Genomic DNA, 12,100 nt, shown 5'->3' with positions numbered 1-12,100 from the left:
AAAGCCAGATTTAATGAATTTCCGGCTACGATATCCGAACATTTACAAACGAACGTAAGACTGGCTTCGAGCAGTGTCGGAAGAACGATGTACATGTATTCATGAGAACTTCGTCGTGCTTCCGAAGATAATCTCGCGTTCGCTCTTAAATGTTCGGATACCGTAGCCGGAAATTTACATGGAATATATTGCGACAAAAAATAAAGACGAGCATTTTTATCGCGTTAAATGTATTTTACCAGACCACATCTAGCATTGAAATTTTGGCTATTGCTATAAGGAACATTGATTCTGTTATGTGTTATCTTTATTTAAGGAAATATTGTACGAAATATTTGTTGATTTTCAGTTTTTATGGGCTTTGAAGGGAACAACAACAACTTATCATTTACATGTTTCCCATATGACATCTTGCAGTGAGCGAGTAATATCACCCCCTCCCGAAAAGACTGTTTAACCAATGTCTTCTTTGTCAGAACAATTAAATGGTTGTGTTTTTATATAAGAATTCATTGGACGTTTATATTTGGCTATGAGCCTCACTCTTGGAAAACTAGTCTTAATGCATGTGTGGACAGCTCTGGGACAAAGTCCCAGAGCTGTCCGCACAAGCAAATCAGGGACAGCACTTATCGCTTTTTGGATTTTTTTGTTAACGTTGCAAGAAAGTCTCTTCTAACAAAAAATATCCAGTTAAGGCGAAAAGTGACTTTCCTGATTAGCCTTCGCGGACTGCATTAATCCCAGTTTATCCAGAACGCAGCATATATATATTTGTTGGTTTCGGTCTGCTTTTTGTAGGTGTGTAAACAAAGGTGAATCTGCGCTACTCTATCCCTGTGTAAGATGCATCCACCATGACTAGCCAAACAAGCCCGCTATCCACACAGTCCGGTAAAATACTTGCTAAATTGTCGCTTTATTTAGAACTTTTGTGAATTAACCTTGTATCGTGGTTCTTTTTTTCAGATTCACGTATCAGGTTCCAATTTATCTGGTAGGATATGTTTAAGTATTGTATTCGCCCTACTAGTCGTCCTTGTTTTCCTAATTTCAAATTGGGTGGTACCAAGTTTAGCTGATTGCCCTGAACCTGGATCCTCATGTTTGAGTCATTCACATAAAATACAATACATACAGTTTGACTAATTATTTTATTTTAAACACTCCACAAATTCTACACTCCACGTTGGAAGATATTGGGGGGGGGGGGGATACAATCCAACAGACGACTGATTTCTTGTGATTTTGTGCCGAAACTTTCACCGCATCATAAATCTCTGTCGTTTTCTGAGCTCGGACAAGATAACTCGGATGAACTGTTTACTACAGGGTATTTGAATTTTCTTGAAAGCATAACAGATAATCTGCGATACGTATTTTTGTCTTATAATCATAGCATTGTGAACATATAACAATGAAGATTTTTGAATTATTTTCATCACATCTGTTTAACTCTGTACGCTGGAAAAAGATGTCAATGTTTGTGTTTACGCTGCTTTTCTGAATTGCTAAATCATTCTGATATACAATTCAAACATTCAATTTACAAACATTTACAAATTGCTATTTCTTTACCTTTCAATATTATTTAATTTTTCAATGTTTTATGTCCTTTCGGTCGCCAGCCTTCATATATATAGATTTAACTAAGTGCACAATCGACAAGATATGTCTTAAATCTTGTTGTCTTTGATGTTACAGAAAACGGCATGATCCGCAGTCACCTTGTTTACGAAAGAACATCCGATCTTGGAGCGCAGTGTGATACGAGAGGCTGTTATTAAGTGCGATAACTTTATTGAGAACTTTTGCCTTGTTAAAGTTGACACCTTTTAATTCAATAAATTTGATCAAAGTTCAAGTTTAGTTTCTAGTATTTACAAGTATAGTGCCTAAAAATGAGAGATGATTAAAAAAATTTCGGAACTGTTCGCTCATGGCTTCATTGTATGTACTTTTTGTGAAATTCCTGTCAACTATAGATTGATTCCATGCAGGATTATTTAATGGTTCATTAAAATCACTGATAACAATAATACCACAGCCACTTTGATCACAGCACTTTTCTTTACTTGGCCCAATGTTTTGGTGGCTATGTTAAACGTTATGTTACATTGATAATGGTCTCCACTCTTAATCCTCCTTAAAGAGCTTAAAAGAACACTTTCTTCATCGCTCACACGAAGAGCATACAAAGTACTCACGGAATGCGTCAGAAAGAGATCCTAATTAACCGATCTAGGTATTGATATGGACCTTATATAATTATTATTAAAACATTAAACAAATCAGTGCTGGTGTGTTTAACGAAATGAGTTTAAGAATTTTATTAGCATTCCTTAACAGTCTTAATTTGACTGATTTGATCATACAGACTGACACATTCTTCCCCCCCCCTCTCTCTCCCTCTCCCTCTCTCTCTCTCCCTCTCCCTCTTCCTCTCTGTCTCTCTCTGTCTCTCTGTCTCTCTGTCTCTATGTCTCTCTGGAGAGAGAGAGAGAGAGATCTCTCTCTCAGAGGAGAGAGAGAGAGATCCTTCTCTCTCTCTCTTCTCTTCTCTCTTCTCTCTCTCTCTCTAAATCTCCCTCTCTCTCTCTCTCTAAATCTCCTATTCCTAGTTGTCTCTCTCTGTCTCTCTGTCTCTTTTCTCTATGTCTCTCTCTCTCTCTTAGAGCTCTCTCTCTGTCTCTCCCTCCCCAGAGCTCTCCCTCTCTCTATCTATCTACCTCTCCATCTTCCCTCTGTCTCTCTATGTCTCTCTATGTCTCTCTCTCTAGAGTCTATCTGTCTCTGTCTCTGTTCTCTGTCTCTGTCTCTATCTATCTCTCTATCTCTCTCTCTCCTCGAGCTCCTCTCTCTCTCTCTCTCTCATCTCCCTCCCTTCCCCCCTCTCTCCCCCTCTCTCTCTCTCTCTCTCCCTCTCCCTCTCTCTCTCTGTCTCTCTCTCCCTCTCCCTCTCCCTCTCCCTCTCTATATGTATACATGTATTTACTCGACCATGCCGAAATACAGTGTGTAGTTGTAGATTTAACCGTAATCAACATTTACAAATAAATAAATTATTTATCTAAAATCAAATCATAATAATAATTCAATATAATATATAACCAAACGTTTACCAAGCGTTTTATTTTGATGAAATGTTGTATAACTGCAATATTGTCTTGTCTGAAAGGTTGTTTGATACAGCTAATACGGAAGCTTTCTTGCTCAAAGTCTGGATTACCTGCACCTGACTCTTTGTATTTGGTCAGGCATACATGATTCATGTCGGTGGCCAGTGTGTTCTTAAAAATGGACAATTAATTTATTTTCGAGGCAAGGAGTTCACATTGTGATAATCGATACGTTTTATTATAATTAATATGTTGGCGATATAGATTTTTCTTGCTTTTTACGCATAACCTCAATACATAGACATATGATATATGGCTAAATTTCGGAGAGAACGAATTTCGGATAAAGTTTTATAACGCAATGTTTAAGTTATAATTTACAATCCCTTTGGTTTATCTTAGTGATACATGTGTGACAAATATTCCATGTGCCATGAGATATTTCCATATTGGGAGTGTAGAATTTTCTACTGGTCGATTTAGTTTGCATGATGCATAGTAAACACTACCGAATTTCTTTAAGACCTTAGATCTAGTTTATGTTAGTACATAATCTCCAACGTATTGTTAAGCATATAAGTGGACGGAGAAAACAACAATATACACATGGAAAGACCACCTAGCCAGCATTTCTTGCATCAAAAGTACTGACCACTTTGTGCAAGCAACTGACTGCTTCATCACTTGAATTTGTAGCGAAGCAGGAAGGACTCTTGGAGCCAAGGATAAAAAATGACAGTTAAAGTTGGCTTGTTTGATTGTTTATTGCTCTGAAATAATATAATTTTACATTACATGATTCAGATATACTGAAATGTAGTATCTATACATAATTTATTCTTTAAGTAAATCACAAAGTAAACTTTTTCTATGAATTGTAGACTTTAGTTTCCCTTGGTGTAATTTCATGTGCTTTAAAGGTGTCAAATAGGATACAACTTATTATTTGTATAGTCTTTTTTACTTATTAATTGCTTACATGGCTATGTTTACCTGGAAACGATCAGAGAGAGATATCGTTAAATCATTTGTTTTTCTTTTTATAGCACGTAATTTAAGAAAAAAGTTGGTACATATTTCCCGGTTTATCATAATTAAGCAAAAACTTTGAAGATGCTGGGGACTGTTTCATCAAAGGTCGTAAGACAATTCAAATATACAATTAAAACTGGACAATTGAACATATATAAGCTGTTAAACAAAATGCACTCAAAATTTGGGCCATGGGTAAGAACATTATGACATGTATCAATTAACCGAAATTAGCAATACTATGATTTCGTGTTTAGTAATAATGTTTATTTGAAATATGCCTCATATTCTAAATCTGTCACATGATGTTTGTTGAAACGACCCCCAGGACCGGTAAGTTAAAGTCAATATTTTAAGATGAAAATATTTAATTCACAATATAATATAACAGCATCTTTAACAAATAATCATTATTAAGAATGTTTCTGTTTTTTTTTGTATATAGAAAATATCTGAATGGGCACACTTAAGCGTATCCAGTCAGTAGAGAACTGCAGTACATTGTAAAAAAAAATCTTAGATTTCCAAACTGCCATTCCAGTTCCAGATCAGAATTACAACAAACGCTGCAACAGACACGTTGTTTAACCGTTGTGTGGAATCCGAAGAAAGAATAAATAATTTCACGTTTGCACATTGAATTGTATAAACAATATTCTTTATTGTCTTTCCTCATTGCTGCTGACACCAAGTCTCCTTGGTTGAAGTACAGGATGGCCTGTGCATCTGTGCCCGTTCTTCCAGCTCGTCCAATTTCTCGGACATATGCTGAAAAAATAAGACAGTAATGATAATGATGTATATATATAAATATATAAATATATATATATATATATATATATATATATATATATATATATATATATATATATATATGTATGTATATATATATATATATTTATTTTATTTATTTTATTTATATATATATATATACAATTCGCATTTTCTATTGTTGACCAAAAAATATCCAATATATTATACATTACGTACATTGAACAGATATTCTCTTGTGCAATTGTGTACACATTAACTATCCGAAAGACGCTGTGTCCGAATTGGGTAAACATGGCATAATATCATTTTTTAAATAAATCATAAGTGATTAGAAAAAAAATTAGACGGATCGATACCTATAACTAAACCTTAACACAAGCTTGAATGATTTTCACTTACTCCAAACTTTAATATTTTTACGATAATTAATAAATACGTAGTGCGCCGCAATTTTCCACGGTTGCCTGAAGTACTAAATTATTAGTACGACGGGAACCAGAATATGTTCGCAGTGAGCTACCTTGTAACGGGTTAAGGTTACAGACAAGTAAAATTTCACGGTAACTTTACAACTGAGGTCGGACGTTGAAGATTTGATATCTTTATCTTTGGTGATAGTTAATTTATTCAACGGCTTCCTTTGATTGATTTAAATAAATTGTATCAATTATTAACATAGACTTGTGTACAGGCGCAGCTGATTGCAGAGTATCGATATCGTATATTCTTACAAAAAAGGAGTTTTATTTTATTATTAAAAATCTATATGGTAAATTTTCTCACATGTGGACGTGTAGAGTATTTAATTAGTACTCCGTATGATTTACTAAAAAAAAAATATTCTTAAAAAGAACTTCTCTTTCACTCAAGCCGAATTTTCAGAAAAAATTGATAGATGTTGCATTCAATATGAATTTAAATTTACATGTTGAAACGGCCTTTGTTAGACTTAAGTAACTCATGCAGCTCCATATATTTCACCCTTGCATGTAAATATGTGTTTGAAAATGTATGTTTATTATTATGTTATTGATTTATCGAACTATTTAACATACATTGACGCATATAAATACAATATAAACTGTATCTCTTGTTGCATAATAACAATCATATAAAATAAAACAAAAACAAACACGCAACACACGGTTCTAATGTCCACAGAAAAATGGACTGAGCTAAAGGTGGGACTTCCAAATTAATGAGTAAGACTTTCAAAATAAAGCCATTTTGAAAAGCTAGTAGAAGCGCTGGACATATTTACCAAAACGTGAAAAAAAGACCCTTTAAGGGGTGATGAATTTAAATATAGCTACATACTAATTATCAATGTAATGGCTTTTTTCATTTTAGCATCCAGTCGCAAATGATTGAGACCACAGGCACGGATTTAACGGGTGGTAGGGCACTATGGGCAGTTGAAACCTTCTATTGTTATATTTTTTTTTTGTGGCCACTGCCAAAGAACTTTGGCTGCAGGGCGGATGGACGCATGCTTGGAGTCGGAAGCAGTAAACTGTAAACACAAGGCAAAGATATGAATAAAAACAAGCAGCAAAAATGCATAAAACCCAGCAGAAAAAAAAATGCATAAAAACTAGCAGCAAAAAATTGCATAAAAATTAGCAGCAAAAAACTTTCTTTTTTCTTTTTTCATACATATGAGTAAGAAAAATATGATACAAACTAACTGCAAATATCTATTTTTGGACTCAATAGCAACACCAACATACATAATGTTTGGGATTTAAAATTGTAAGAACCCCCAAATTTGTGCATCTAGAACTTCAGTAATGGATTGGTGTATTATGCTTTATAAATTTTTCAAGCCCTGCAGACATATTAGAAAGAAAAATATCTGTACCCAGAGTTGACAAGTGGACTCCGTCCTTCTCAAACAAATGTTCCTCAAATTTTCCAAAGTCAGAGTTGGCCAAGTAATGCCCTCCACATGCCAAAGCCCTAGATGAACCATGACTATTAAGGCGCTTTCTTGCTTTGTCCATAGCAACTTTATTATCAGAATATCTCCAATTTGACCTTGGAAGCACTGCAGACCATACAATCTTAACACTTGGAAATATAGACAGTATAGTCCTGAATAGCTCGACAATCCATTTTCGAAGGTCCATCAGTGACCGACGACCAAGATCATTACCACCTAAATGTAACACAATATAGTCTGGAGAATTACCCACATTGGCAAGCGAAAGAAATTTTTTCTTTGATTCTGCAAGTGTTAACCCACTGTACCCTTGCCACCAGATGATGTTGGGTTCAAGGCAGAGGTTGGCCCCTTCAGGTCGTAATCTTGCTGCTATGAAGGCTTGCTTGATTATTGATGAACCCAGTATCCAGATGGTTTTCCCTAAATACAACTTGGTTTTTGTTAGTCACATGAATCTAACTATATGAACCATACCTTTTTAATGGGGGTTATTTATTAGGCTGGGCATGACAACAGGAACAGGACGAACATATGTTTGGTAGGCATTGGAAGCCAATCTGCCTGCCTGTTTAATGATCTCCACTGAATAGCCTAGTTGGGAAGCTGCAGTTGCTGCTCCAATTCTGAAGGAGTGGGATTTGTAAGACCCATAATTTAGACCCAAAAGAGAAACCGTTTTCTTAAGAATAGCAGAAAATTGGTAACGAGTAATTGGTTGTTTGTTAAAGTGCAAAAACAAGGGACCAGGCCCTTGAGGACGAACATGAAGATACTGGTTAAGACACACAACTGGGCAAAATTCACTGTTTGACCTAGTAATTTTGAGCGCTACCCCTTTGCCCAACTGATCAGTTTTTGAATGCCGGATTGAAATGATTACGCCATTGTGATCAAATTGTAAATCTTCTATTGCCAACACCGCTGCCTGTAAAATACTATCACCTTTTTTAGGAACAGCTATTTCGCCCACTCTTAGAAAACCGAAAAACGCTAGCATAAAAGCTGCAGTGAACAGTTTTGCTTCGTAGACACTGGAACACACAATATTAAGTTTGCTTACTATCCCTTGCAGTAACGAGAGGGTAATTGGAAGCCTATTATCGTGTGTTTTCTTATCTTTTTGCATTCCTTCCACCATTTTTGAAACAATGAACTTTTTGGTAGGGTCAACAACATCAAGCAGCTTGCAATGAAAAGCTATAGAGCTTAAGTATGATTTTGCTGTTTTGTGGGATAGTTTCTGTAAGGATAGCCATGCTACAAATCGAACCACCTGTTCAACTGTAGGCGGCCAGGCATCTGACAAGCCGTATTGCCTTTTAAACTCAGAGAATCTCTCTAACCCAACGATGTATGCCTTTTTTGTATTAGCAGCAAGGGAATTGTCTAGCAATCTATTAGCCTCTTGTTGCAGATCATCAGTTAAAACTCCGGCGGGACTGATTCTGGACTCGCTTGTGCCTCTGGTGCTAACTGTTGTAACCTGTGAAACTGTTTACGAGAAATTGCATCAGCAATGTAATTGGACTTTGATGAAATATGTACTGCTTTAAACACCACCGAGTATTTCATAACTAACAACACAAATGTTCTAACCAGAAACATCAAACGTTTCGACTTGGAAGACTGTTTGTTGATCACTTCTACCAAACCTAAATTATCAATATGAAACTTAATCTTCCTGTCCCTCAAAAAGACCCCCCAGAGCCATATTGCCAAGAAAACAGGGACCATCTCTAAAAATGTTATATCTGATAAAATAGGTTGGCCTTGCCATTGAACAGGCCATGGGCAATAAGCCCAATTTCCTCCAAAAAAACAACCACAGCCAAGAGTAGCACCACCTGCACTATCAGTGTAAAGATGAATGACAGAGTTATCCAACCATACTTTATTTGGAATATGTACAACGCCATTAAAATCTTCAATAAATTGAATCCACATCAGGATGTCTTCTCTCATTTCACCATTAACTCCTATCTTATAATAGGACTTTTTTAAGCCACACATAGCATCATAAAATCGGCGCAAGAATGCCCTACTTGCTCTTACTGCTTGACTACAAAAACTCAACTTCCCAGTCAAAGACTGCAATTCTTTTAACGTAAGTCTCTTTTTTACTAGACAATTTTGCAAAAGCTTCAAAAGTTCTTCCACTTTTTTAGCAGGTACTCTAACAGTCATTTGCACAGTATCTAATTCCAGGCCTAAAAATGTCAGTACTGTTGTTGGGCCGACCGACTTTTCCACCGCAACTGGGACTCCCATTTCGGTGCATACTTCCTCGAAAGTAGAAACTAGCATGTTACAATTATTTGACCCAGCTGCACTTCCAAAAATAAAGTCGTCCAAATAATGATCTAAAGTTTGAATCCCAGTTTTGAAACTTACTAGCCAATGTATAAAAGTGGAGAATGATTCGAATAAAGCCGGAGCAATAGATAAACCCATTGGTAAGCATTTGTCAACATAATACTGGTTGTTGAACTGAAGCCCCATCAAGTGAAAGTCCCCTGGGTAAATAGGCATTAAACGAAAAGCCGATTTAATATCTCTTTTTGCCATCATTGCTGACGTACCTAAACTAAATAACATGTCAGCCACTTTGTCAAATGATGTATATTTAACAGAAATGTCTTCCACACTAAAACCATCATTGACAATTGACCCATTGGGATACGACAGGTGTGTAATTAACCGCCAACCCCCGTCTGGCTTCTCTAAAATGCCTAATGGACTTACTTTTAAATTGGAAATTGGTGGGACTTTGAAAGGACCTGAAATTCTACCTAAGGAAATCTCTTTGTCAAGTTTCTTTTGGACTTCTGAAAAATGCACTTTTGTTGAAACCAAATTATTCGCTGAAGAACCTAGATGTGAACCCTTATAACCCAGCTTAAAACCTTGCTTGAAGCCATTACTGAGCACAGAAGCTACTTCTTTATTTGGATATAACTGAAGATATTTAGAAATCGTAACAACATTGATTGGCGACTTGCCAAGAGACCAAACTGAGGTATTAGTATCTGCTAAACGGGCCCCGGAGCCCCTGAATTGGGCCTCTAGGTCGGAACGTGTAAGCTCTAGGCCTGTACGAGGTCTGGGTGACAGCCCCCCTGACAGACCCTCCTCCCAAGGAACTGGTGTTGCGAGGCTTGAGATGACATACCCTGGAAGGATGGTCGGAACCACAAGTCATACAAGCATGTTTGTAATTGCAAACTGACCGTAAGCATCTGGTATAATTGAAATCATAACATTTTCTTACAAAATTCCCTGTATCATGAACTGGCTGCCTTGGAGGCCCCATACACAACAGCCAAAGCTCCATATCAATCATTGCCCACGAATTCGCTGGGTTATTACCCATTCTCAACCTAAACTGTTGATCATAAGATCTCCAACCCTCAGTGTGTCTTGCTGCCCCCAGCCTTATAGTGTGCATATACTTTAAGAGATCTTGCATTTTAACCGGACGAGCACTTAAATAAATGCTTGAGAAAATGAGGAATGCGTCAGTCCATTTAGCTATGTCCACAATGCTTTGTTTCATGTTGGGCTTTACCACTAATTCACCCGAATTATTCAAAACCAAATGTTTTCCTAAATCTTCAGGAACTACCGGGGCCTCCAACAAACATGCCAGATCTACATATTGGCCTGATATTATTTTGTCTTTAATTGACTGAGGAACATGATCACCTAAAACAGACTGAAAACTAGGAATCATGCCTGGTAAAAAAATATCCTCACTAAAACCATTACCCGATTGACCAGCCGGATCTGGCTGGCTTGCTGCAGGCTGCATCTGGTCGCCCAGTTGTTGACTGAGAGGCAGCTGGTCGGGTTGATGGCCGGACTGTTGGTTTGAAGACCATTGGCCGAGTCGATGGCTGGGGGTGAGAGGCAGCTGGACAGGCTGTTGGTTTGGAGGCAGCTGGACAGGCTGTTGGTTGGAAGGCAGCTGATCGGGCATTTGGGTGGAAGGCAGCTGACGGGGTTGTTGGCTGGTGCCAGGTAGGTTTTGGCTGGGATGCTGGTGTAGTTTGACCGACGGACGGCGCCTTTTCCGGTTTCGCGTTTCCATGTGTGCAATAAAATAAACAATAAAGATAATAAGTAAATACCGAAAAAAGCCATATTTGGCTTATAGCTAACCCACTATAATAATTAACAAACCTTTTAGAGATTTATTGCATATGAACTAAAACGTGACTCAACAAAATGTCTTGGTAATTATAAATAAATGCGCCATAAGACCACCTCTTAACTGCAGTAAGTACCGACTATTGCCGCATTGCCACAATTAAGTTCCTTTTACTATTGCTACATAAAAACCAACAGTCATTTAAAGTGTTTATGATAAACCTGAACATAGTGCCCGCCCTAATTGAACCTGAAGCAACCCACTCTCCAGAAATTGAATAATAACGCTAAATATATTTTGACATTTTTGTGCTGACCAAAAGTAATATGTTTGTTTAACACGCCACGGGAATTCCTTTATTTCGATTGAAATTTACCCTCTTACTGCCAGTGAGATATTAGCCTATTTTCAGAAAATAAGTATAACATGGTTATTTCACTGAATACACGAATGCATATCAACTACGTTTTCTCATAAAGCTTGAAATTGTTTTTGCTCTTACTACAATTGCTTAGATCAGACGCCATGTGACCGATCCACTTTTTCCCCACCACTGTACAGAAATCCGTAAACTACGGCCCGTAAACTCAGCATCCATCATAAATATCACAAGAATTGCTAAGAAACACCTTTTAACTACCGGTTTCTAACTTTATTTTACATTTTTAATAAACGTTTACTAGAATAGATTAGAAATAATTAAAGGAGAAAATTTACAACCTTTTGTTTGTGTAGATAACAATGAGAAAGAAATTTTAAATCTGTAAAATTCGCTACTTCGGTTAAAAAACACCAACAATAAGAAAACTGAAAAACCAGCCCAGCAGTGGCCCAACAATAAACAGGTCTATTATTTAGTAATAGACCATAATATTTGCTTAAAAGGATGGTTTTCCTTCAAACTGCTACCAATTTTCTGCAGCAACGTCTAATACCATCGACATAATCAATCAAAATACAAAGCGATTTTAACACAAAAATAGACATTATTTTCAAAAATCTGAATGATGTCTATTCAACGTACTTCGGCGGATAATTATATAACTAGTTAAAAATATCGACATTTATGAGGGCAAGTTACGC

The 12,100-nt window shown here is 36.8% G+C and overlaps 1 protein-coding gene across 2 annotated transcripts; it reads right to left on the bottom strand.

Moving 5' to 3' along the window:
* Positions 1-3,864: 3,864 nt before the first annotated feature.
* Positions 3,865-11,900, bottom strand: LOC127850544 (uncharacterized). Of its 2 annotated transcripts, XR_008035342.1 has the most exons (3): positions 10,636-11,900; positions 6,243-6,438; positions 3,865-4,919 (listed from the first exon to the last, which is right to left on the bottom strand). XR_008035342.1 is itself a non-coding variant. In XM_052383668.1 (2 exons), exons 1-2 carry the CDS (start codon positions 11,008-11,010, stop codon positions 4,824-4,826), a joined length of 471 nt encoding a protein of 156 aa, XP_052239628.1. In that variant the 5' UTR covers positions 11,011-11,900; the 3' UTR covers positions 3,865-4,823. The 2 variants fall into 2 exon arrangements, 1 of the variants encoding a protein (XP_052239628.1); XM_052383668.1 differs by lacking the exon at positions 6,243-6,438.
* Between the last annotated feature and the right edge of the window lie 200 nt (positions 11,901-12,100).

This window comes from Dreissena polymorpha, chromosome 11 (assembly GCF_020536995.1).
Source record: "Dreissena polymorpha isolate Duluth1 chromosome 11, UMN_Dpol_1.0, whole genome shotgun sequence".
In the NCBI taxonomy this organism is placed as follows: domain Eukaryota; kingdom Metazoa; phylum Mollusca; class Bivalvia; order Myida; family Dreissenidae; genus Dreissena; species Dreissena polymorpha.
This window is presented reverse-complemented; position numbering and strand designations above follow the sequence as displayed.

Bases quoted from the DNA above. Each gene is read 5' to 3' on its own strand.
- LOC127850544 (XM_052383668.1), bottom strand. From the start codon at position 11,010: ATGGCTTTTTTCGGTATTTACTTATTATCTTTATTGTTTATTTTATTG. The intron at 4,920-10,635 runs GTAATGGTTTTA...TTATTTTTTCAG, and splicing joins AGATCCGGCTGGTCAATCGG to CATATGTCCGAGAAATTGGA.